We start from the raw sequence: 27,451 nt of genomic DNA on the forward strand, positions 1-27,451 counted from the left end.
GAGTAATTCAACTTTAGTACTTTTGTTCGGTGGACTCGGAATCGCTGTGAGCCTGTATTATTTTCACTGCATGATGAAGACACTTTTCACCATTATTCACTTTCCTTATTTTTCTTATGCAAAATTTATCCTGGGTCTAAATTTTCTAGCCAAACCTCATCCATGGTGCATGCAATCCTGTAATTCAATTTGCTATCATATAGATATCGTCAATTCGCGTGCACTAGCCTTCACAAAATATGAGGGAGTCAAGAAAATGCTGAAAACCAGGTTTTCACGGACACATTGGTTAAGGCACTCTTGTAGCTCTTTCATGCTTCAAAGTTAACGTGCATGAATAGTATTCTACAATGGTATACCCGAATCCTCTAAACCTTTTGGAACCAGAATCTCATAACTAATAAGCGGATATCAAATATGGCATCCGTAATGGGAATCTTTTTTACCCATTCATTAAGCACAGTTTCTCCTTTTTCTTGATCTGATTGATCTGATTGAATGATTGATCTTTGGTGCATTATCGCTTGCATTAAGCTTATGAAAACACCAAGTAGATGTATTGTGACGGAGAAGTTTTTTGTTATCCATACCAAATTATTAAGTGATAGCAATTTACAAAGAGCAATTCCTCACATTAAACTGCCATATTTTTTAATCTTGGGGATTTGTGAAAACTATGTTTCTCTACATCGCACAATTTTTCTTTAATAGAAAACATTATTTCCCTCTCAAGTATTCTACAATACTGTGCGGAGAGTTTTTGCTACGTTGTACTGCTTAATGTTAAAAGGAAATTATTTCATATGCACTAGGCTACCTGTTAGCATGGTTCGTTGTTTATAGAGAAGGAAGCTAACGATTATACGGCAGATGCCGCTTTTACAGTATCCCTCATCATGGGCATGGTAGTGACACAGTTAAGCGGAAATTCATATTTACGGAGCTGTTTAAAGCCATATGCCTGGAGTGCGATATAATGGGTGTTGGTAGGTTTCTCGTACATATTGCAGAGCGTTATCGCTGTGGTTTCCCAATTTCCCCGAAATATTTTGATATGTCGAATCACTTGATTTGTCCAAACACAATGTATACTGTTTCGCTGCCTATACCATCAGTTCCCTGATATTTAAATATATGTAGCGGTTTATTCCTTACGGTCTCATCATTTAATTTTCATCTGTAGAGTACTAATAGAAACGATTCAGTCAATTCATGAGGTCACAGCTCACAATGCGCATTGGCTTTATTGTGTTAAACGTTAATCTTTAATAAAAATCTACGTATAAACTAGGCTATTTCAAGGTCCTAGCATTCTCTGTAGAGGCTCTTCACGCTCGTTTGCGCCGCAGCTTTTTCTAGCAACGTCCCCTTACGTTCAACTTTGCAACTTTTTACCCACGCACCCTACTATTATTCCTTCCTAACGCATTGGAACCATTATCCAAAATTTGAAAAATTCTACTTCGTCTGGTGTAGACGGCATCACCACTAACTCCTTGGTCAGCACTACAGGATACAGTGCTTCTTTTCCTAAGAACTTCGCCGCGCTTGGTTGGTTGATGGCAAAGCTAATCCTTGTTCGTACATCAGGGGGAAAGACTAATGCACGCAACTTCCGTCCTAAGTGACTAACATCAGTAGCATGCAAGATTCTAGACCAAATTATATTTACTGAGTTGGTGAGTTTTCTACGGGATAACACTTTTTTTTACCTCGGCGCAGCATGGTTTTCGGAAATTATTTTTCTCTGAGACACAACTTCTATTATTTAGTAACGATTTACATCTGGCCTCTGAATTCTGGTTCAATCGTCGACTGTTTTTTCTATGCTTTGTGAAGACCTTGTTGGTCACTCAGTTCTACTTTTTAAACAAGGTCTGCCTAATGTAGATCCTAAGGTTCTTAGCTCTATTCGTGCCTTTGTCAGTGACCGTGCGCAATTTGTATCTGCTAACGGTCTGGCACATCTATAGCAATAATCTTTTCGGGCGTGTGGCAAGGTTCGATGCTCGGTACACTGCTGTTTCTAATTTATACAAATTACTCTCCGATCAAACTGTTATCCGAAATTCGCCGCTTTGCTGACGACTGCATCATAAAGGTGAGAATAACTTAACCTAACGAGGTTGCCTCAATTTAGACTGACCTAGATAGCATACATAGCTGGTGCAAGATACGGCACTTGGGTCTAAATCTCTCAAAATGCTAGACGATGAATGTGACTCAAAGTTCATCATCATGTTTGAAATACTTGTTCAATAACGCTCCATTTGAATGAGTTAAACGATATCGCTGTGTATCCTTTCATATTACTATTAGTTACCTGGGCGCCTTATTCTATTAGTCATATTCCCTTAAAGCGCAGCCGCACACTAGGGTTATTGGAAGAAATTTTTTTTTTCATCCAGACCTTCAGTAAAAAGCTACTTTACACAAATGATTTGCATTCACGAGTAAAGTACGCATCGTCACTATGCCATCCAGGTAATTTTAGAACATTCAGCAACGTGGGGGATGTTGCAGAATTGCTCCGTACCCTTCTATTTCTCCGATTATCATCAAACCTCGAGAGTTACAAAAATGAAGTTGCACCTAGTCCTTCCTCTGCTCGTAATGCAGTGCAAGCTTTCACGCCTGGTTTCACCTCATAAACTATATTCATTACATAACACATATACATATAACTAAACAATATTAGGCGAATTAGGCGCCACGTGCATAATAATCCGAATTAGTTCATGCCCTTAAAACTTCGTCACCAGCTTGCATAGTATGATTACCCCTTCTCCCATCCAGGCGGATTCTCATTTTTCCGAATCCCAAACAAAACAGGCATGCAAAAGTGCCCCGTGTTTTACCGAGCAACGCAAAATACCGCACAGTCAACACATGTTGAAGTTGTTGTTTTTTTTTTGTTTTGCAAGAGCAGTATTTAGTTCTCATGCACCTGACTTAGGACACAGGTTTGCTACAATCTTTTCCACAAGCTCGGTAAATTTATTTGCAGTAGCTGGGGCCACCGCGATTCACCAATCAATCAGTGCGACATCCCGCCTTCATATTTGCGGCTGACGTTTCTCTTTACGTTCTTATTCCATGCGAAGAATGAGCCTATTTCGGTCGAATATTTTTGAAAATGACATTGCCATGAGAAAGCGGGTGCCGTTCCTGCTACTAAAACTACCCGCATTTATCGCAGAACCAATTAACCACCAGCAAAAGGTTTATGTCGGAATATGTAGTACGAGTACTTTCACCCAATGACACGCTTCCGATTGCATTCAATGATTCCACTTGCCTCCCACCGTTAGTCACAAGCTTAAATCAGTATGGTGACCTTGTACCGAGGCTTCAAAACTTGATACCCAGTGCGTAAGTATTTGCCAGAAGCTTGGTTTATAATTATTTTATTGTTCTTATTTATCACATTGTTGACAGTACTTTTTTGTGTGCCTGGGACTAATTTGTCTGTCTCACATCTATATGGCTATCCTTATTGTTCGATCCATAAAATCACCATGTTTCAGTTTAACATCTAAATTAGTGGGTTGCATAATAATTCTTGAATATCTGTAGCTTGCTCTCCTTCAATGTTAACTATAGTTTAGTACGTTGCGCAACCTTCGGCAATGCTTTATTTTATTACTGGAACTGCCTCACAATGTATATCGCTTTTTTATTACTCGATTTGACCGGCTGTTTATTTCTTATTTCTAAAATTCCTTTTATTGTGTCCTAACTTTGCTGAATTGTATCAGTTGCCTTCCCCTCTGTAACTTTAAAGCCTTTAAGGTACTTCAAAGAAATGAGGCGAATAAATAAAAAAACAAATGAGTTGATCATTAACCGCCAAGTAGAGCGAAAGTTTCTGTGGATTCACGCATACGTAACTTAAACGTTGCTTCTTTAATACTTGTGCTCATCGAGTCTATGAGTGGCCCGCTGGGAGCTAGAAGCGCTAAGGCTGCCAAAAGTGCGTATCAGACTTCCTCTGCCTCAGTCGCATTTGATTGCATGGTTGGCTCTCATTCATCTGAGCGTACGTGTCTCTTAGCCATGGTTTTGATTTGCGTGAAGCTTTGCGGAGACTGGGTAATGTACAGCGTGTCTGCCCAGCGCTGCTTCAGACGACCCTTAGAGCCAGTTTGTAGCTGTATCATAAGAAATGAGCATTTTGCACCATCTCAGGTGAAGATTGTCGTTTTCAACATGACGCCGCTAATTCAGCGTAATATGTTTGCTTCCATGACAGTAAACCAGCAATGGACATTATTTATAGTGGGCCACATCGCACGGCGAGCAATACCACTACTTTATAGATCATCTAATGATTGACAGACCTCGCAGAGCACGAGTGTGTAACTTCGACCAGGCCGGCCTGATGCATCTGCTGGCTGAGTGCTTCCGGCTACCGTCATGATAAAGTATATAACTAAGCTGAGGAAGTTAAGCAACTGAAGTAACTACCTCCGCTAACTGTCCGACTCACCAACCAGCTTATTATTGCGTAGGCTGTGATCGTCCCTCCCAACAAGCAGCTCACTCTCAACGAAAGCCAACACCTATATGGCAGCAAGTGGCGTCCATGCTGTTCCCGAGCCCGACAACACGCGGAGATAGTTCCTTCGAATAGCTGTGGGGCCACTGGTGTCATGGCGCCTGGGAGCATATTCACGGGGCACTTGTGGTATTTCGCGCGCTATCAGTCAATTAAGAACGCCCTAATACACTCAAAACTATTGAATGGGTTCTTGCGGAAGAAATATTGATTGTTAATAATTCACACTCTTAATATAAAGCGAATATTGTTAACAGTTAGGATCTTTATTTAGACACGTAAATATTGCACGAATGTCTTTCCTGGTGGCAGAATTAGATTGATAACCGAGCGGCATAGGTCTGATAACCATATAATGTGCCAGTTTATTTAACAGCTTCGCTTACGTTGGCTAGTGGACTCTTTTTTTATAATTCGAGTGATTTGCCCGAAGCTGTATGTACAAAATACAGGGAAAGGTAATCGCATAAATACATGCAGCCCTCTTTTGTGCGTGTACGGTAGCAATCGATTTACTGCAGCGCTTTCTATAAACTGCATAGTTAATTACAGTTATTGCGCGCACCCATTGTAACTTTAATGCTCGATCTCGAATTTGAAGTATTGTACCAAGCTAACACAAACCATTTTTTTTTCGTTTTATTCCAACCCTTTTCAAACAACTACTGAAACTCAATCCAGTGCATATCATCCAAAGTAATCACAGGAGCTGATCTGGCAGCGTAATATGCATAATACCTCAATTATTTTTACCATCCTTTGACATCTTATCTCTTAGACCATTTTGCTAAAATTAAGTCCTTTATACTTTCGTAAACAGCCCATATGGCGTTAGTAATAAACTAATTATAAAGAACTTTTGTGTCACCTCCTGTTTTGCGTGCACTTTAGGGTACGTGATGCCACACAAATTGTTCAGCTATTCCCACAGCATCCATCACTCTGTATTGCATAGAAACAAACCATGCTAAAACCGGGAACCAGGGGAAGACCTCCGAAAGATGAAATCCCAGAGCCAGAATCCTGTCTGATTGGAGTGCAAATTCCTGAAATCGCTCAAAATCCTTGGCCTACATATACACAAGGACGAATGGGGCACCGCCAACTTACACAAACTACAAGAAACCGTTAGGCCAGTAGCCAATCCGGTATCACGTGTTGCAAGCAAAAGACACAGCTTGAAAGAACAAGATACAGTCAGAATCTTCAAAGCCCTCATCAACAGCAGAATAACCTACGGTACTCCTTGCCTAGACACCTCTAAGCTGCTGAAATAGAAAAACTAAACACCCTCATGCCAGAGTTAAATCTATACACGACCGCTGTTGAGTAGTTCAGGGACTTGGGTTGCCAGGCCACTTGAAACAAAACTCGTTTAGCACAAAGTGAGTGAACCATTTCTTCTCTCGTTTTCAAATATCTACATTGATGTTTCCAAGGATGACCACAGGGGTAATGTCGTCACAGCTAACCTATGCAAAGTACGTGGTTATGAACATCTCGATATCACGCTTGGGTGGATATCACAATTCCGTCTTTCGTTTGTACGGCACAGACATTCCCGCAGTCCCTGGCATTGTCCTCTTGCGAGTCAAGGGTGCATGACTTTGCATACATTTTGCATTTGCATCATATAGCAATGCCTCCTACTCGTGAGTCCATGTGCTGCTTGAAACGATGCATCTTTATTTATTTGTTTCATTTTTATTATTTTTTATTAGTATCATTATAAGGGGCGGAGCACTCGAAGCCTACCTCACCTCCACCGCGGGTAGGGCCGGTATGGCACCATCTGCGGAATCAACCCACGCTCACTTTTTTCATTGTTAACGCACAAACATGGAACATACATGGAACCCTAGCCATACACAGTTTCGCTGTAAAAATTCGACGCTTTCCTTGAGCTTTTTCACCAAGCGTTCTTGCACCAAACGGGATTGCTGCAAGGAATCAAACTAAATCGCATGCAAAAAAAATTTAAAAATCGGGGAATTAGAACTGTCACAGCCTCCCTGAACACGGCTACTGATTCCTACTAAACTCTTCTAACTGATCATAAATATACATTAGATATCTATATAAACATGTATAGAACTGCATAATTTCTGATATTTTGCCTTCTGTATTTTCGGCCACCTGACCGTGCGCCCACTCATGGCCAACCGCTAATCATGAACGGTTGTATATGGAACAGTGGTATACAACAGATAAATCACCTTAACACAACAAATAAACTTTCTCTCTTCCCCTAAAGGCTATGTGTCGCAGTGAAGAAAATAGCATAGCAACTCTTTGTATATACATGTGTGGCGTACTTTCGTCCTCGCGACATCGTTGCGTTGATGTTCCAGCCTTCTCAATTGTGTATGAATTACCAGTAGCATGTTAACATTGCGTTGCATAAACATTAGCATTGAAAAACATTAAATATGGGGAGTATGAGCCATTTTCAAAGGAACAAGCAACAAAGATTAAAGATGGTACAAAAAGTACAGACATTGTATTGATTTCCGAAGACCATAGGACAAAAATGGAGACAACAGCACGCATCGCATATAGTTTTATACCAAAGCTTGAGGATTTCCGGTATTGTTATATTAAATAAGCTAAGCACTGCTTTCTTCTTTCTCAATTTGTAGCAAAATCATTTTGTGGTTTGACTCTTTCAATATAACAAATTGCACTGTTATATGCCTTGTTTCTCAATTAAAAGATACAAATTTGCGTTCGGAAGCGCCTCTCGGACGCACTCCTCACTGATTAAATACAATCAATCGTGGAGGCCATGCTTCACAAAACTGGTGACAGCGGAAGTTACATAGCCGCCATATTTTATGCATCAATCATTCGAGAGGTGTCCAGAAAGGTAAATGTCCAGGTTTTTCTTGAGTAACCGTGCAAGTGCCCTGTCTAAGTGTTATGTGGACGAATTCTGATTATAAAATTCAACCGTCGCTACGAACTTAGAACAAGAGCAGCGTGCTCAGCGGCAAGCACGAATTTTATTCATTTTAGAGAAAACACACGTCTGTGTAGTATTCACATGCCCATCTTACAAAAGCTTCGCTTCACATATATTAAGCACGTATGTGGAATCTGCATAACTTATGTCTTTCCTGTTTCTTTGTCGTGGTTGTCAGAAACATGCATGCGAAAACTCATGTCATGTCGAACCAACTAGCCCACTGCAGAATTTTCCTTGAAAACTTATTCATTCGCGTGGAAAGATTAGGGATTTGATTGATCCTGCGTGCTATCATTTTTTGAAGCTTTTTAATGATGATGGAGCTCGAGATCCAACCCCGTCATTCAAATTCACTGTAACATGGCCCGCCTCCTTAAAGGCCGGGAGAAGGTGAGAAATCATGCTGAAGATACCGTTCAGAATGAACCAAGTCATAGGAAACGGCAAAAGTAGTGAGTGTGAAAGTCTTCAGGGTGATGGACACATTTACTGCGCCAATAGCATAAAACTGCTGGTGAAACACAGGAGGCTGGCCTTTTCGCCCCTAATACGCATACAACATGCCGTTCTCTGATCTAGTTACCCGACAAATGCACTCAGTCAGCTGTGCCACATGGTAGTCAAGTGCGAGCAGCATTTGTTATTATAAAGTGAGAGCCTCATTTACTACGAAATCGAAGGTGAGGCTCGTGCTACTTGCTATACCTAGCCTAACCTCCAAAGTTGAGCAGAGAAATATGTTTGAAATATGACCACAAACATGGTGGAATTCGTCGCTTATTGCGCTGGTTCAATAACGCTGTATTCATGAAGAAAATGATTCAGTCAAAAGACATATGTCAGTCCGAAACTAAGCACAATGTAATAACAGTGCACTTGGCTTATTATTCTGCCCAAAAAATCGCGTAGGAGTGCAGATATTGTTTATATTTTTGCTTCGTGTGTCTCCCGCATAGCCAGATTAGCAGCACGTGGTTCGGGTTCTTGCTTGCCTGCCTTCAAACATGACACGTGTGCAAATTTTTCAAAATAGAAAAATAAACTGTCGTAGTTAATTTCCTGGTAAGACACGTTTATATAGATACCAGGCATCTGTCGTGTTTATATAACATTAATTTAATAACTGCTTGGGTACCGCATCATCTGTACATAAGGCAAACAAACAATTAATAGTGCGTTTACCGATTTCGATATGGCGCAAAAAAATCGAAAGCCCAAAATATTCGCACATGTGTAGCTAATCTCTCATGAAACATTTAACGCTGTTCTAACTGCGAAATTCACAATGTCCCGATTTGCGGCAGCTCTCTTACGACAAACTTTCGCCTTATCTATGGGATACGTGGGTTCTCCGTATTTCTTCGCAACCAGAAACTGCGGCAAGGGTATGTTTGTGCTTGCATCTCCAAGAGCTCCAAAGATAAACTAGGCAGCATCTGGAGCTATTTGGCTTTCTGCGAATCTCCAAGGAAACAAAGAGTATTGAACAGAAATACTCGAATGCGCCTTGTCTTGAATCGAAACAATGCCTGTTATTCTTCGTGTGGACTTTTACACGAATGACAGGGACGGCCAGTGCTCTGTATTGGGCGCAGAACTATCCTTTAATTCTCAGCTTACAAGTAAGTGGTGCGCTATTTACTAGCATACTTTCACTTATTTTCCAGCAATTAAGTGACCATACTTTGCTAAGCGCTTGCTAAGCAATGTTTCAGAGTGCACAACTTTGTCATTGATGTTATTTTAACAGCACAGGAAGCTACAGAATTTTATTTTTCATTCGTTTCTGTGTGCAGTAATTGGATAAGAGCTCAAAAGAAGAAGTTCTCCAGAATATCTACATCTATCCAGACAATGATGCTGGCAGCAACAATTATGGCTTTCATTCTGTACTCCGCTTGCACCACCGCACGGGTCACTGAACCAATGCGGAAAGGAGCAGGTAAGTGCGGGCTAGGTTTATAAGTAGCTACTTGAATGCGAACTTTCTTTCTCTCACATATTTTTTTTTAAAAAGGCTAGCGTCTTTCACAATGCGCCAATTGCACTATGCATTCTCCACTTCTTTCTCTTGTATTCGGAAAAGCTTTTTGCTTTTCACCACATTCTGTAAGCCTAAGTTGAGCAATATGTCTTTATATGGAGAATAAATATAAACACGATCAAAGTTGCAAAGACTACAAGAGCATCAGTAGTTGCTATTTTATGAAAAGGTCCTGTTTACCTTTTGCCAAAGCATATTCTTGTGTATTGGCACCCAAAATCACTTCTGTACTGGAGGAGTGGTCTGAATCACTTCCTGGCTAAAAGCTGTACGGAAACAGCCTCACGAAGGCGGTTTCGAAGTGCAACACTACTTCTTTATAACATGCCAAAATTCGTTTTTCGTTTTATTGGGCTTCTCCTCGCAAGATTTCTACCCGCCGTGGTTGCTCAGTGGCTATGGTGTTGGGCTGCTGAGCACGAGGTCGCGGGATCGAATCCCGGCCACGGCGGCCGCATTTCGATGGGGGCGAAATGCGAAAACACCCGTGTGCTTAGATTTAGGTGCACGTTAAAGAACCCCAGGTGGTCAAAATTTCCGGAGTCCTCCACTGCGGCGTGCCTCATAATCAGAAAGTGGTTTTGGCACGTAAAACCCCAAATATTATTATTATTCGCAAGATTTCTGGTTAAAGATACACTACGAAACAGGACAATTAATTTCTTAGGTGCCATGAAACCCTAGTAATTCCGTATCCGTTCATTTTTTATTCAGTAGAATAAATGTAGTATGAACGTACGTCATTACGATAGGCCACTCTTTTCATTTTTCCTTCGGAAGCACATCCGTTTGCGGTGTATCGTCGATTTTCCTTGAGTGTAGGAATACGTGACGGCGGCCCATGAGCCTTACCGTCGTTCCTACGTTTATTTCGACAGAAGGACGAAAGCACTGAACCGAGCGGCGGCTGCGGCGACCAGCATGGCCGGCTTCCAGAACAACACGGCGTGTGCCGAGCTTGCGCCTCGAGCACGCGCTGCGCATCTATATTTTTTTCTCCATTCGCAGCCGGCTGAGAGCGCCGTACAAAACGCCCCTCGTGGTGGCGTCGGTGGGCTCTACACCCCCCTCCCCCCTATTCCCGACGTGAAACACTGATAAAGCAAGGTAGTGAAACCAGGTCTCGAAAAGGTCCGTGGGCAGCCAAAGTACTGCGAGCCCGGGGAAAGCGAAGGCGTGGGCGAGGCTGCGAGTGGCGCTGCGGACAAATGGTATAAGAGCACGCCCACACGGAGGGTGTGGAGACAGACGCCTCTGCAGCACTTCACGCCGGCCATTCGAAACAAACGGGGTCCAGGCGCTGTCAGTGGTGGACACAACAAGCCACAAGCCCGATCGTCATGCCCTCGAAAAGCGTGTTCATGCACTTGTCCTGTCTTGTCCGGCCCGCGGTCAGGTCGACGGCGCAAGCTGCTGTGTGACTTTGCGTGTGACAGCGTCCGTCTCACGACAAGAGGCTCGGACTCGCGCCGGCCGAAGTCTGGGTGTGAAGGTCAACGGCTTTCGAGGCGTGTGGTGCTCGGGACGGCCAGGAAGGCGTCGTTGGACGACGCTCGACGACGGCACCGGTGCGGCTGGGCGAAAATTTTCGAGAGTCAGAGCAGCAGCAGCCGATGCATGCTCGTTGTTGAGCTCCGATGCGGCCACGACGCGAAGGACACGATAAGGTGGTGTATGCGAGGCACCATCAAGACTCCCGGCGCGGGAGGCTGGTGTCAGTCCATCTGCCCTATCCGCTTCGTGCGACAATTGTTCCCCGCTCCCGATGCCTGACCTGTCATATCTTTCGCGAAAGGGGCCCGACGGCAAGTCGGCCGTGGCAGAGGACATGCATCGAGGGACGGAGTTCGTTGCTACGGCTACGTCGCTCTCGCTGGCTTTATCGTATCATCGCAAGTCGAGGGAAGCCTGGCCTGATGACGATGTCTCATAGGCACAGGAAGAGGCGCACTGTGTGCTGGCGTTTAGCACCTTTTTGGAGCTGTGTCCCGTACCTTGCCATCAACGACAGTCAGAGGGCAGTACCTAGCTCCGTAGAAGTGCAGCACAGCCTGTCGTAGTTCGTTGTTGGGACACAGGCCAGACGACGGAACGCTGAGGTGGAGTTGGGGGTCCAGTGGCTGGACGTCTAGGAGTACTTGGTACTGTTATGGTTGGCGTCTGGCACCATGTGCAGAAAGCGATTTCAACCGACCTTCTCCTGCCATGCCTCGCCGAAATGAGGCGTGACTGCTCCTGCTACGGTTAGCGTCCCGCACCACGTGCAGAAAGAAATTCGTTTCACCCGACCTTCACACACCTTGCCTCGTCGAAATGAAGCGTGACTTCTTAATACTCCATGACCATATCGAGTGTTTGCCGGTCTGGCGGAAGCTCCGCAGTGTCTACAGGCCTCTTTTGTGCGTGTGTGTGTCTGTATGTGTGTGTGTGTGTGTGTTTGTGTGTGCGTGTGTGTGTGCGTGCGTGCGTGCGTGCGTGCGTGTGTGTGTGTGTGTGTGTGTGTGTGTGTGTGTGTGTGTGTGTGTGTGTGTGTGTGTGTGTGTGTGTGTGTGTGTGTGTGTGTGTGTGTGTGTGTGTGTGTGTGTGTGTGTGTGTGTGTGTGTGTGTGTGTGTGTGTTTCCGGCTTTAGAGGGACCCTTTCCTCGAACGGCCAAAGTCTACAGAACTTCCGCGAACCAGCAACGCGCTAAAGAGATGGACAAGCGTCTACAATTACAGGAGGCGGGACGGCCTCCTCCTTGCAGCAGGCTTTCTGTGCCGGTCACGTGACGTCGACGGAAGCAAGATCCCTCCCACGATTGTAAAGAACCTATTTAAGGGGCTCCGAAATGTACTTTTGATCACTTCATGCTCTTCTCATTTTCTTTCACCAACCTTTGAATAAACCGTGCAAGTTTCGCACTAGAAATCTGTTCTCGTCCTCGCTTGGTCGCCATGGTCTACCAGATGCCTGCAGCCCGCCAACAACGCCACGCTGCCCAATAAGTTGCGTCGGTCGAGCTTCGATAGACAGGCGCCGCTACAACTCGACAGCAGTACGATACGCTACCCTGCAGTACTCAACAGTACTTGAGCTCCTGGATCATGATGAAGTTCAACTCCAAGGGCGCCTCAAATTGCGCGAGCCATGCGCTGAGGTATAGCTTTCCCCGGAGCGATGGTAGTGGTGGGCAGAAGTGGGTCTCCGGCCAGGTAGCCATGGCAGCGCGTCGCTCGCTGCAAGGCGCGTTCTCCCGGGTCATCACTGTAGGAGGACGTGACGGCGGCCAATAAGCCGTACCGTCGTCCCTACGTTTATTTCGGTAGAAGAGCGCAGGCGGAGAGCCGAGCTGCGGCGGCAGCGACCAGCGTGGCCGGCTTTCAGAACAACAGTGCGTGTGCCGAGTTTGCGCCTCGAGCACTCGCCGCGCATCTTTATTCTTTTCTTCATTTGCAGCCGGCTGAGAGCGCACACCAAAGTGCCCCTCGATGCAGCGCCGGTGGGCTCTACAAGAGTTTCTCCGCAAAAGACGGGATAAGGTGATCAAGATACCATCTCCTTCTAAGTTTGTTAATTTGGCTCATGAAATGAAAGTCACAGCATGATCCCAAGAGTTGTTGCAACCTTTCCGCATCCTTGAATGATGAAAAATTAATTCTGCTGTTATTCCGTGACAAATCACAATTTCGATTATGAGGCACGCCAGAGGGCTGGGCGCCGAAATAATTTTGGCCAGCTGGGATTTTTTAACATGCACCCAATGCATGATAGGTGGGCTCTTTTGTATTGCGCCCCATTGAAATGCGCCTGCCCTGGCCGGGATTTGAACCCACGACCTCGGGCTTAGCAGAGCAACGCCGAAGGCGCCATGTCATCGTGGTAAGGGACTTGAATATACTACGCTTCCTTTCTCTGCCTTGGAGTGTCCCGAGTCGAATGTCAAAAAAAAGAAAACTTTATCCACCATCGTCGCGTACTTCCAACACGTGTGATTCTTCTTTCCTGTTGTCAGAACGTGCAAACGTTTAATGAACGCACTTTTTCGCTAGCATGTTTGTCAATTCTAAGCGTTGGAGCGTCTTGGTAAACACAGACACAACATTTTCCGCATCCGCATGGTGAGCGGAATTCGAGTGAAAATATAATAAAATTCATCTGCATAAAAGAAACATGCTGGCACATTAAAGTGTTGCAACTCCGTCTGAAGCTCTCGATCCTATTTTTCCGTGAACTGGTTTGACAGGACCGGTACCAAGCATGGCCCTATACATATGCAGTCCTGTTGAACATAAACTTATCCCTCGCATTTAAGCTGTTGCTAGCGAAGGCTGTGTGAATTATGAATGTTCATATTTTCCCGCGCTCCTACTTCCGCCATGGAAGTGAGGAGGGCAGACACCTTCCTCCCCTCTTGCCGTGCGCCTTAAGAAAGTCAACGACTTCCTGAAAGTGTTGAACCGTGCACAGTTCTATCGGTATGTTTTTTTTTTCGACCACCCTTGATTGTATCTGCCAGAATCCCCTACGAAGCCCCTTTACCTACGGCTATCCTTCAGAATAAGTTTCTTTTTTTTTTTCCTAGCCTTTGTTGGCGACGGGTTAACACGCATCAACACGCACATAATCACAACTGCAAGCAAATAAGTGATCAGAGAAACACAGCTACACATTACGGCTCATGCGTGTGCTAACCAAATTCTCAATGCAGGAGCATTCGCTATACGGTCAAGCGTGCAAAAGCAAGGGAAAGAATGGAAGCCTTCACAATGTAGCAGACTGGCGTCCACATATGCGTCAGTGCGCCTTCAATTTTGCTCACGGAGGATGAGGTCATGGTAATTCTGGAGAAGACACGATAAGAGGCATCGATAAACGTGTGTAGTGGTGTGACAATCGGCCAGAATGCTGCGGAGAAAGGCGAGTGCTGTGAGGAGTTAAACGTCGGAGATCACGCTAGCACGCCCGTCCGCAGCACTATTCACCTGTCGCTCACCAGAGTCAGGTGTGTCATGGCTGGCAGGCTCCGATAAATTGTCGCCGTGGCCCCTTCTCAACCTGAGCCAGCTCCGCACGCATGCAGGTAAAAGCGCTGAACGAACCCTCGAACCCTGGAGGCGACGTTCTGCTTACGTGCCCCAGCAAAGGACCGCCAAGCGCATTGCCACAGCGACGAGCACGGAGGCGCGGCGCGGTGCTTGGTAACGTAAGAAGAGCGTCACCTCAAGGGATGTGGCTTTGCGTTCGCTGCAGCCTCCCAGTTTCGGTTTCGCGATCCCTGATAGCCGAATCTTGCAGTGCAACAATACCGCGGGTTCTCGCGTTTTTCTAGATCTATAAGTTGATATGGGTTGTACGGGGAGCTCTACTCAATTTCCCAATTAGGATGAGCCCGCTGAAACTCCAAGTCTAAAATAATTTATGATTTTTTTTTAATTAGCGACTAATTATTACGTATTACGCGTCACTTCGTGGTTGGCACCGCTGACGGCATGTCTCCAAAGGAACCGGCCTTTTATTTCAAAACTGCTGTTTTATATATTAGATAGAGTTTCGCACAAACACACTGTATAGTGAAGGATTGCGTGGAATAAACAGCGGTTAGTTCATGCTTGCTTATTGTCATTTTCGTTTTCTTTTTTTGCATTCTTGCATTCTATTTCGCAGTAGTGCATTGCAGTCATTAAATATGTAGAACCGACTAATCTCAACCTTAGCTCTTCTAGCACTAATCGCAATTTCAAAGTGGACTAGTACTAGAAGGAAAAATGTTTCATACAACATGCGTAGCTTACACTAGTCTCATAAAATGTTTATTCAAAGTCTGCAGCCTAAAGAGTTTCTTTCAACTTCCTCCTCCCCCCCTCTCCCGTTTATTAATGAGCTGGACGAACCCGCATCTAGTGAGGCAGCCTGTCAACAGAAAATCTCGTGACTAATGCCCGAACTTTCAACTTTCTTTGTAACAACAAGCTTTTGATTTTCTATTGTTCTGGCAGTGTTCAGAAAAAGAGAATGGGAAAATGCTGACTAGGAAGACGAAGTTTCTCAAAGCAGAATTCGTAGCCTAGCTATTGTTTCTTGACACTTTCTAAGCACGGCGCTTCCAGACAACGTTGTTATGATGTGGCTTTACGCGGAAAAAAATATAATTTTGTCTCGAATACGAGAGCTTTAACATTCACAAACAATCGTAGAAATGCGTGCTCTACATGTAAGAAGCAAACACCCCACAGTGCTCATTCTGTCTTTTTGGCGGCTTCATCCTTACAGTACGGAACACAGGTGAAAGTTCTGCTAAATGTAAGTGCAAACTATCTCTCAACACAACGACAGGGTTACTGTTTTTTTTTACTTTTTAGTCGTATCATCACATACGTTAGTGTGTGTCTGTGCGCAGACAATTACAATATATTAGAGTAAATTTAAGGTCGTTTCCTGCGTCATTATTGTGCGACAAGGAATTAATCGCCTTCTAATATCTCATGGCGGGTACTTAGTTACTGCGCTTCGATAGACCCGTAGTGATTGCTAGAGAAGTGTACTAGAAGAATAATTAAATAATAAATATACTTAATGCATAGTCTTCTACCCCTGTATGGATTAGGTCATGTTTTAAAGCAAGTTTTGAGGGATGTAGTTTGTTCTGCTGCAGAATACGTTTATTAGTGAGCCTCACAGCATAACAGTATCCAGATGCACTTTTTCAAATAATTGTAAAGTGGGAAAGCTGCAAAATGTGTCATGTAGCGTATTTTGTTGCTGTGAGGTTTATTTCTTACGTTAGCCATAGTTCTGGGACCAAAATCCGCCATTGTACAAAACGTTCGCAAGGAATTACGCAACGGGTCTGTTCATGGGACAACTAAATCAAGATAGTCAAATATGTGTTTCTAGAGGAACCGATTATATACCATATAATAAATAATACTAACCTAAAAGTGAACATTTACATAAATATCTTAATGAGCATGGTGTATTAGAAATACTGATGTCAGTTGGTAGTGTAATCAAAACTTTCTGACTAAATACCGGTGCCTTGCACCTGTTTTCAGAATTAAGTACCTAAAACTTGTAGAACAAGCAGTTGCTGTTTTGAATAACGTATTTCTGTTTTGTAAAAAAAAGGAACTTTCATAAATGTTAACCTCAAGAGCAATCCATCTGTCTGTTTGCTTTTGGCTCATATTTCTCGCAATAATTGCTAGCAACAAGGTTTCGAACCAATGGCTGTGCTTTCCGTGCTTGGTGATCTCAAACTCACGATTAAAACATGTCTCCCACAGTCATTATTTGAAATGCTAATTGGCAAAATTTAGTAATTGTCTCGCCTGGCTCGCCACCCAGTGTGGCACGAAATCCGTCAGAAGTGATTTTAGACAGCGCGGACCCTCGCTCACGGTTTTTAGGTATTTTTTGCTTCTGCTCTCTATTTTTCTAAGGCAAAGCCTTTTATGGTAGATTCTTGTAGCACGTCTAAGCCGGTGGAGGCGCTTGGTAGTCTCATCTGATGTAAACCCTTGCGGTACCAGCAACGTAAGCCGTTTGCAAATCACTACACCTGTTACAAACTTGACAATTGACAATATTGTATTTCTAAGTACTGCGTAAATTTTTTGTTAAGGGTTTCGGTAGAATTCTCATAGTACGTATTAACTTTTTTCCCGAACTGCCTATAATTACCACCTAGGATAACGCGGTATACGTACAACAAGCTATAAACGAACCTCTACAATGCTCAGTCTTATTACTCATCTGTATCTTCTTCCCTCTTGGTGCAACGAACAGCTCTTTGCGGAAACCTTACTTCGTGTAGCTTTGGAGAAAAAAGAACCTGCTTACTGACGGACGGCGTAAAATCCCCACCGCGTTGCAGTGAGTACTATAATATTTCCCAAATCATCGACGGAAACAAAACTTGGCGTCTGCGAAGAACATTTGCCTCAACACCACAAACGACATAGACCACTGCCGAAAACGGAGAGTTAAATCATTGTTTTAATCGTACGACATTCTAAAATAAAGATCCTCTCTATAACAGCTTCATTCTAAGCTGATGACTAGCGCATATTTGTTTCTTGATTAACTACCACAAACACATGTTGCATTCTTTCAGCGAAAGAAAAAGCCGACATACTCGTTATTTATTTATTTATTTATTTATTTATTTATTTATTTATTTATTTATTTATTTATTTATTTATTTATTTATTTATTCAGAATACCTTGCAAGCCCGAGAAAGGCATTGTGTACGGAGGGCTTCGCAAAATGTAACAAGGCTTAGACATTCTGCAGTTATATAAATAATCATATGAACAGAACGTTCTGACAGTTATATAAATAATAATATAAAGAAAACATTGTTATTGATGCAAACCAAGTGCGCGGAAGATCATACACACAAGGCAATATAGTGTTATATAAAAAAGGGCTACAAAACTTATCAGTTCTAGATAGCATACAGTTATACAAATAATAAAATAACAGAAACATTGTTAAAAATTCCACAAACAGAAGTCTACGCTTGTATTAACAAGCACGAGAATAACTGTAATCACTGAAAGTTCTATTGCAATGCATAACCGCACGGCGAGAAACAAAGGCAGATAAATGTTTAATTAACGAAATGCGTGTTAAGGTGGAGACAAAATTTTTCTTTGTTATGTTCAGCTATCATGACATCAGGAATATCGTTCCACAAGCAGATGACGCGTGTGTCTGTTTTGTGTGTGTTTTGCCATAGATGTGCGTGAAGGAAAGATTATTATGTAATCTTTGTGACGTGAATGAAGAGGCTTCCGAAGTTATCGGTAATGGCCTTGATCCGTGTACGTACCTATGGAACAAGGATAGGAGGGCTATATCACGACGGATGTTCAAGAGAGAAATCGATAACTTGTTTTTCATTTGATTTATGCTCGCGTTGTGGTTGTAATTTTGTGAGATAAATGAAGCGGCTCTATTTTGAATTCATTCTAGTATATTAATTAAATAAGTGTAATGAGAAGACCACAATGAAGCGGCAAATTCAAGTTGGGGGCTAACTAACTTTAGATAGGTTAGGCCACGTACATTAGTCGGCGTCTTTCTCAGGTTCCGGCGTCAATAGTCCAAGGCCCGAGGGTTGTTGTTGCAGATATTATCGATAAGGGTAGACCAAGAAAGGTTCGTTGTTAAGGTTACGCCTAGATATTTGAAAGAACTAATGTTAAACACGGATTTCTTATTAATATAGTAACAAAAGTCTGAGTTTTAATGTTTACGATTTAACTACCCCTAACACGTGCTGCATTCTTTCAGCTAAAGAAAAATTCGATAGACACATTATACGCCTTCTTCCCAAAGATTCCCAAGGTATTATGTATTATCCAAAAAATGGCTACAACACTATCACCTCCCGGGGATTTATAAGAATGACGCAAATCTCCTTAACATAATTTTGCACTTTTAGATACAATAAGTATATTTATCAGCATGAGGCACTAGCATCTGTACGAAATAAATGTTCTCAGGTGCGAGTCTCTTGTCTTAAATATTGATCATTAATTTGTCACTGTATTCTTTATCGCGTACTCAAATAATCACGCAGTAAGAACTTTCCTAGGCGCTGTCATCTAGAAAACAATTTATTATATAGACGACTAACGGGTCCTGGCATGTAATGTATGCCGCGTCATCTACTTGCGCTTGCACTTTTGGTTTATGGTAAGACTATTCGTGTAATGGTCCTCGGAGAACGCATCTCAGAGACAATATTAACGACCGCAGGTTTGGTGACTCATTTCTCCTCCGTATTCGATTCCACAAAGCAATACCACACCCGTTACATGACTGTCAGGTAATGTTACCATGTACATATCTTACGGCTGAGGCATATTTTCGCGTAACTTGAGGAAAGTTGAAAGCTCCTCATATTCTATGCAGTAAGACGATTTTATTTAGGTACACCACTATCTCAAACTTAACCAGAAACAATTACATGTCGGACCATGGCTGTGTTTTTTCAGGATCATGTCATAAGTGTGAATGTAACGAAGCTCCTACACCTTCGCTGAATCAAGACATTTCAGAAGTCAGATCCGAATACCTCACAAGAAAAATGGTGCGGGAAATTATTAACAAAAACCTCATTGTAACTACGCCATGCTACACTCTTGGACGAGCCGGTATTATGAACCGTATAGACACGTGTAACAGCCGCACCTTCGTAAGGGCCGTACACGTGTAAGGGCAGCACCCTTGTAAGGACCGCACCCTAATAAGTGCCGCAACCATGTAGTGGCTGAACGCCGCACTTGGCAGCCCAAAATTTGGAAAAGAAAGCTTCCATCCGAGAAGGACCGCACCCGTGTAATGGCCACACTCTTGTAAGGGCCGTAAATGGGTAGGGCCGGACGCGTGTAGGGGCGCACCCGTGAAAGGGCGGCACCCCCAACTTGGTAGCCCAAAATTTGGAAAGGAAGTTTTCGATCCGAGAAGGGCCTCACTCGAATAATGGCTGCATCCTTGTAAAGGCCGCCACCGGGTAGGGGCCGCACGCGTATAACGGCCGCACCACCAACTCGGTAACCCAAAATGTGGAAAAGTTTCCATCCGACAAGCATCGCACCCATGTAAGGGCCACACCCCCAACTTTGCAGCCGAACATTTGGCAAATTAGTTTTCCATCCTAGAAGGGCCGCACTCGTGTAAAGGCCGCACGCGTGCAAGGACCGCACCCGTCTAAGGGCCGCACCCCCAACATGGCAGCCCAAAATTTGGGAAAGCTCCCATCCTACAAGCATCGCACCCGTGTAAGAGCCGCACTCTTGTAAGGGCCGCACCTCAACTTGGCAACCCAAAATTTGGAAAAGAAATACTTCCATCCGAGAAGGGCCACCCTCGTTTAAGGGCCGCACTCTTGTAAAGGCCGCATGCGTGTAAAGGCCGCCACCGTGTAGGGGCCGCACGCGTGTAATGGCCGCACCCCCAACTAAGTAGCCCGAAATTTGGAAAAGTTCCCATCCGACACGCACCGCACTCGCGTAAGAGCCGCACTCTAGTAAGGACGCACCCGTGTAGGAGCCGCACTCCCAACTTGGCAGCCCAAAATTTGGAAAGGAATGTTTCCATTGCAGAAGCAATCGCGTTTTGTGCCCTGATTCCGCGCGCGCGCATCGGCAAATTTTGGTGCGATGCGCTCTTCCGCATTCCTGTATTAGATAGCGACAGCTGTGCGTCGACCTCTGATGCAATGGTGCATTCGGACCATTTTGAACAAAATGTTTTGTCCTACGTAAAAGCCGCAGTTCGTAAAAATTGGGAGATAGAAGTGTGGCCCGTACACGAGTCTATACGGTATAACGGCAGCGGTAGTGTGAGGTAGAAAAGGGCTGCTCTCATTCGAGTAAAATATCCACTGAATAAGGCTAAACCTCTCACTTCAACTATCGGGGGAAAACATTTGAATGTGTTTGCGGGCCGAGAGCAACAGACTGAGTTGCATGAACTCGATTACATAATTGGCGTTTTCATCAAATGTGGCAGCACGGAGTATATGAAAACGATCTCTGTTCTCATTCGTGTAGATGAATTCTGCACCATGCGCTGAAGTGAAAAACGGCAGAGTAAATCGAAAGAATTCATAGAAGTTCTGTCTGACCTTCTGTGGTGCTTCAACACATTTCAACCTTACGTTTAGTACAAGCCCAAGCCAAATGTGAGGATGTCTGGAAAGGCTACTGCAAGCGCCCTGAAGTTCCCATCTGCAAGGACGACTATACTGAGTGCTTATGCAGCTGTGGTAAGTGGGCGGTATACTACGTAGGCTGGTACAAATTACGACCGAAACCTGTACTCAGGCTTGAATGGTGGCAATGGTACACAGTGATTGTCGATGCTTGCTCATATTTGTTTATTCCTTATTAATGTTTAGCGTGATTTCACTCGCTAATGCTAACCGCATGATGAACACAAACTTTAAGGAATCATTAGAGGGGGGGATATGTGAATTCCTAGTGTGATTCACTGTTGAGTTGCTACAAAATATGTGCAAAATCATTGTAGGTCATTATTTTTTACTTTCACGCGAAGTTTTTATTATGGCTTGAGTTAGTGGTAACTGTTAGAAAATGATAGTTCCCCAACTTTCGCAATATTATATTGACTGCTAATAACTGCTGTTCTTTTACGCCAGATACAAAGGTATACGTTGTGTACGAACAAGCGGAAAGAACCATGTCAGACACATGCTACAGTGCAAGCGCTTATTTATGAGCAAGGATATAATTCCTTTAATTTCGACCCAAAAATATCATAAGGACATTGGCGTAGTTTATCAGGAAAACTTAGCAAAACAGAAGTGTCCACCTATCCATACGGCAGTTTAGTGCGAACGCAAGAACTACTAAATATAAACAAGCACATTTCAAGTGTTCACGTTATTGGAAGCAAACAGTCAGTGCAGCCTAATTGCTTGCAACGGCTTATCGTTGAGAATCATTATGCGAAGAGAAAGATTGAAGGTGGCCTAGTTTAGTACGCCCTGCAAGTACGAAAAACTTTGTCAGAGCTCGTAGTCATCCTAGGCAGTGGGACGACCTCAAGGCAGTGACTTGATCTTAGTGAAACTAAATACTCAAGTGTCAAGAATAGGGCGGAGTCACTGGCTAATTTCACTAAGATACCAGAGGAGAATGACTAATTATGAATGTTCTGTCGACATTCTTTTTGGTGACGTTTACCGTCCCTAAGCAAGGCACTGGCTATGACCAACGCCGTGTTGGAGACCTTGGGTTGAAGCTTTTGTCCACCAATCAGTCAAAGCAGCTCTGTTTCCGCCTATAATATTGGGTGTTAGAAAAGAACATAGAAAAAAGCATGTTTAGCTGCAGCCCGTCAATACTACAGGTGCAAGAAACAACAGCGACAGAGCGCAATTCTCTGTTTGACTACCTGAGGCTTTTTCTAGCCTGCAAAAAAATAAAATTCAGAAATTAATTTTTCCCAATCAATGTATGATAGCGTATCAACCATGAGCTATCTGATTCGGTTATACCGCTTGCTTCCGCTGCAATGATTGCAAATGAAAAAAAGCGCCCTACATATGTTCCCGTTTGTTGTCGATGTACTGCACCCCTACGAACCAGAATAGGATGGGTTGCTTTCATTCTCTACAAATGTAGTCACCACTAAATTCAATTCCTCCTCTGAAGTGACGTTTCTTAGCTCTTTAACTAACTCTACATATCATACAATGACAGATACAAGTTGCGTAAGCTTCACCTTTCCTTCTTTTTTTTCTCTAGGACAAAAGCAAGGATATTTTGATGCACTATTAAGAAAGACTCGCTCTGTACCACCTGTCAACAATACCCAGCATCTCTTTGCGTCTGACAACTAATAAGCGATGGTGCCTCAGATGTTTAAAAGAGCTTCAGGATGCAGGTAAGGGAAATTTGTAACAACACTGTTTTTTTTTCCTCTATAACATCAGAATTACTCTCTTTGTATGACTTCCCTGGTATTTTCTTTTTTGTTTTCTTATGGTGGATCCCTCTCGTTCAATATTACACAGGCACTTGGTGATATTCTGATGTATTTTCTGACATCATCGACACCAACAATGCCGACTTGATACCACGTATTTAAGCTTTACTAACATATTGCTAACCACTTTCGACAAGCTGAGGCGTGGCGTAAATTAAGTTTAACCTGGAAGCCACGTCACCACTAGTGTTGTCGAGTTTTCGGGTGTAGTATTTGCTTCCAGTTGAAGGATAGCGCTAAAAAACGGCTCGTATAGCAATTGCGTTGTGAATGTCATTAGTGTAAATGCATAGAATACCACAGGACATCCTATATGGATCTACTATATTATTCAGAATCAAGTTTCTCAATTAGTAGCAATAAACACTTCTTTACCTACGCACTTGTTCCTTACTGAAAGCGTTGAACGAAAAAAGCATCCTTGTAAAATACGTATATGCAATAACATGCACCCGCCCTTTATTCCGTCCAGAATCAACTAGAACAATACAACAGTTCTCAGGGCTCTATTGTTGCTGATCAGAGGATAAATTTCTGCTGCTTGAATCCTCATACAGCGTACTTGAAATGGCCGAATAGTCGACTTGTAAACACGTTAAAGACTAAACTAAACTAACGTCCTCATCATCATCATTATTATCATCATAATCATCATATTAGCCTATATTTATGTTTACTGCAGCACGAAGGCCGGTCCCACCGATCTCCAATTACCCCTGTCTTCCGCTAGCTGACTCCAACTGGCGCCTGCATATTTCCTAATTTCATCATGCCACCTAACTCTATGCCGTCCTGGACGGCACCTCCCCTCTCTTGGCACCAATTTTGTAAGTCCAATAGTCTACCGGTTATCATTCCTACACAACGCATGTCTTGCCCATCTCCAGTTATCTTTCTATTATGTCGGCTACCCCGTCGCTCAATGAGCCACACCACTCTCTTCCTGCCTCTTAGCGTATGAGCCTCAAATTTTGTGTTCCATCACTCTTTGCGCGGTCCTCAACTTGTTCTCCAAGTTGTCTCAACTCAACTCCAAGTTTCTACCCGATATGTCAGCACCGGTAGATAGGAATGTCTGTGCATTTTTTTTGAACAACAGTGGTAAGCTCCCAATCAGGATTTGATTGTGCCTGCCGTATGCAAGCCAACCCATTTTTCATCATCATCATCAGCAGCAGCCTGGTTACGCCCACTGCAGGGCAAAGGCCTCTCCCATATTTCTCCATCTACCCCGGTCATGTACTAATTGTGGCCATATTGTCCCTACAAACTTCTTAATCTCATCCGCCCACCTAACTTTCTGCCGCCTCCTGCTACGCTTCCCTTCCAGTGGAATCCAGTTCGTAACCCTTAATGACCATCGGTTATCTTCCCTCCTCTTTACATGACCTGCCCATGCCCATTTCTTTTTCTTGATTTCATCTAAGATGTCATTAACTCGCGTTTGTTCCCTCACCCAATCTGCTCTTTTCTTATCCATTAACGTTACACCCATCATTCTTCTTTCAATAGCTCGTTGCCTCCTCCTCAATTTAAGTAGAACCCTTCTCGTAAGCCTCCAGGTTTGTGCCCATGCGTGAGTACTGGTAAGACACAGCTGTTATACACATTCTCTTGAGGGATAATGGCAACCTGCTGTTCATGATCTGAGAATGCCTGCCAAACGCACCCCAGCCCATTCTTATTCTTCTGATTATTTCAGTCTCATGATCTGGATCTGCGGTCACTACCTGCCCTAAGTAGATGTATTACCATTCCAGGGCTTCCAGGGCTTCGCTACCTATCGTAAACTGCTGCTCTCTTCCGAGACTGCTAAACATTACTTTAGTTCTCTGCAGATTAATTTTAGACCCATCCTTCTGCTTTGCCTCTCCAGGTCAGTGAGCATGCATTGCAGTTGGTCCCCTGAGTTACTAAGCGAGGCAATATCATCAACGGATCGCAGGTTACTAAGGTATTCTCCATTAACTCGTATCCCCAGTTCTTCCTAATCCAGGTCTCTGAATACATGCTGTAAACGCGCTGTTAATAGCATTGGAGAGATCGTATCTCCCTGCCTCACGCCTTTCTTTATTGAGATTTTGTTCCTTTCTATATGGAGGACTTCGGTAGTTGTGGAGCCGCTATAAATATCTTTCAGTATGTTTACATACGGCTCGTCTACACCCTGATTCCGTAATGCATCCATGACTGCTGAGGTTTCGACTGAATCAAACGCTTTCTCGTAATAAATGAAAGCTATATATATGGGTTGGTTATATTCCGCCCATTTCTCTATCACCTGATTGATAGTGTGAATATGGTCTATTGTTGAGTAGCCTTTACGGAATCCTGCCTCGTCTATTGGCAGACAGAAGTATAAGGTGTTCCTGATTCTATTTGCGGTTACCTTAGTAAATATTTTGTAGGCAACGGACAGTAAGCTGATCGGTATATAATTTTTCAAGTCTTTGGCGTCCCCTTTCTTGTGGATTAGGATTATGTTAGCTTTCTTCCAAGATTCCGGTATGGTCGAGGTCATGAGACATTGCGTATACAGGGTGGCCAGTTTTTCTAGAACAATCTGCCCACCATCCTTCAACAAATCTGTTGTTACCTGATCCTCCCCAGCTGCCTTCCCCCTTTGCATAGCTCCCAAGTCTTTCTTTACTTCTTCAGGCATCACTTGTGGGGTTTCAAATTTCTCTAGACTATTCTCTCTTTCATTATCGTCGTCGGGGCCACGACTGCTGTATAAATCTCTATAGAACTCCTTAGTCACTTCAACTATCTCATCCATGTTAGTAATGATATTGCCGGCTTTGTCTCTTAACGCATACATCTGATTCTTGCCTATTTCTAGTTTCTTCACTGCTTTTAGGCTTCCTCCGTTCCTGAGAGCATGTTCAATTCTCTCCATATTATACATCCTTATGTCAGCTGTCTTACGCTTGTTGATTAGCTTGGAAATCTCTGCCAGTTGTATCCTGGCTGTAGGGTTTGCGGCTTTCATACATTGGCGTTTCTTGATCAGTTCTTTCGTATCCTGCGATAGCTTACTGGTATGCTGTCTAACGGAGTTACCACTGACTTCTATTGCACAATACTTAATGATGGCCACAAGATTGTCGTTCATTGCTTCAACACTAAGGTCCTCTTCCTGAGTTAAAGCCAAATACCTATTCCGTAGATTGATCCGGAATTCCTCTATTTTCCCTCTTACCGCTAACTCATTGATCGGCTTCTTATGTACCAGTTTCTTCCGTTCTCTCCTCAAGTCTAGGCTAATTCGAGTCCCACCATCCTATGGTCACTGCAACGCACCTTGCCGAGCACGTCCATATCTTTTATGATGTCAGGGTTAGCGCAGAGTATAAAGTATATTTCATTCCTAGTCTCGCCATTCGGGCTCCTCCACGTCCACATTAAGCTATCCCGGTTGCGGAAGAATCCGCAACCGCATATTATTCCCATCTGCATACTATTCTGTTCTGCAAACTCTACGAATAACTCTCCCCTGCTATACCTAGAGCTTATGCCATATTCCCATACTGACTTGTCTCCATTTTATTGAACCCAGTTTTATTGTTCTGTAAATTTTCTTCTCATGGTCAGGGTTGCTTGTGAGTAATTTACCTAGATAAATGTTATCATGTACAAACTCTAGAGGCTGACTGGCTATTATGAATTCTTGTTTCCTTGCCAGACTGTTAAACAAATTTCTTGTAATCTGTGTATTAATCTTCAACCCCATTTTTGCACTTTCTCGGTTAATGTCCGCAGTCATTTGTTGCAATTCATCTCCAGTGTTGCTGAACGGGGCAATATCATCTGCAAACTGAAGGTTGCCGAGATATTCGCCGTTGATCCTCACTCCTAAGCCTTCCTTGTCTAATAGCTTCAACACTTCTAAGCATTCAGTGAATAGCATCGTAGAGATTGTGTCTCCTCGCCGGCCCCTTTACGGGTAGCTAATGCTCTGCTTTTCTTCTAGAGAACCAAGTTGAAAAATATCCTTGTAGATATTTTTCAATATGTCCACGTATGCTTCCTGTATACTCCTTGATTAGGCAATGTATCCATAACTGCTAAGTGACATAACTACTTCCATAATCACTGAAAAACTTACAGAAACACTGACATAATTACGGTCATTACCATCTATAGCTGTTCGACCCATATGCTGTGACTATTTCACTCCCGTAATAGCAGTACCGTGTTTATGTTTGCCATACATATAAAAATTGCATGACACAGGTTCTAAAATATTGGTTTCAGTAACCAATCTATTTTCTTGCTTCTTGATTGCAGTTTTCCCGGACGAGGAATCACGAGGGAGCGGTGATGATATGGAGTGATGCAACAGCATAAATAAGCACGCATTAAAGAATTGGCGACAA

The 27,451-nt window shown here is 43.4% G+C and overlaps 1 protein-coding gene across 1 annotated transcript; it reads left to right on the top strand.

Moving 5' to 3' along the window:
* LOC142587107 (uncharacterized) lies at positions 1-27,451 on the top strand. The gene is made up of 7 exons (XM_075697995.1): positions 1-46; positions 9,320-9,465; positions 15,818-15,847; positions 17,333-17,419; positions 21,226-21,327; positions 22,832-22,970; positions 27,363-27,451. Exons 2-6 carry the CDS (start codon positions 9,378-9,380, stop codon positions 22,924-22,926), a joined length of 402 nt encoding a protein of 133 aa, XP_075554110.1. The 5' UTR covers positions 1-46; positions 9,320-9,377; the 3' UTR covers positions 22,927-22,970; positions 27,363-27,451.

This window comes from Dermacentor variabilis, chromosome 7, assembly GCF_050947875.1.
Source record: "Dermacentor variabilis isolate Ectoservices chromosome 7, ASM5094787v1, whole genome shotgun sequence".
Classification (NCBI taxonomy): domain Eukaryota; kingdom Metazoa; phylum Arthropoda; class Arachnida; order Ixodida; family Ixodidae; genus Dermacentor; species Dermacentor variabilis.

Bases quoted from the DNA above. Each gene is read 5' to 3' on its own strand.
- LOC142587107 (XM_075697995.1), top strand. From the start codon at position 9,378: ATGATGCTGGCAGCAACAATTATGGCTTTCATTCTGTACTCCGCTTGC. The intron at 15,848-17,332 runs GTAAGTGCAAAC...TGCAACGAACAG, and splicing joins AGGTGAAAGTTCTGCTAAAT to CTCTTTGCGGAAACCTTACT. The intron at 21,328-22,831 runs GTAAGTGGGCGG...TTTTTTCTCTAG, and splicing joins TGAGTGCTTATGCAGCTGTG to GACAAAAGCAAGGATATTTT.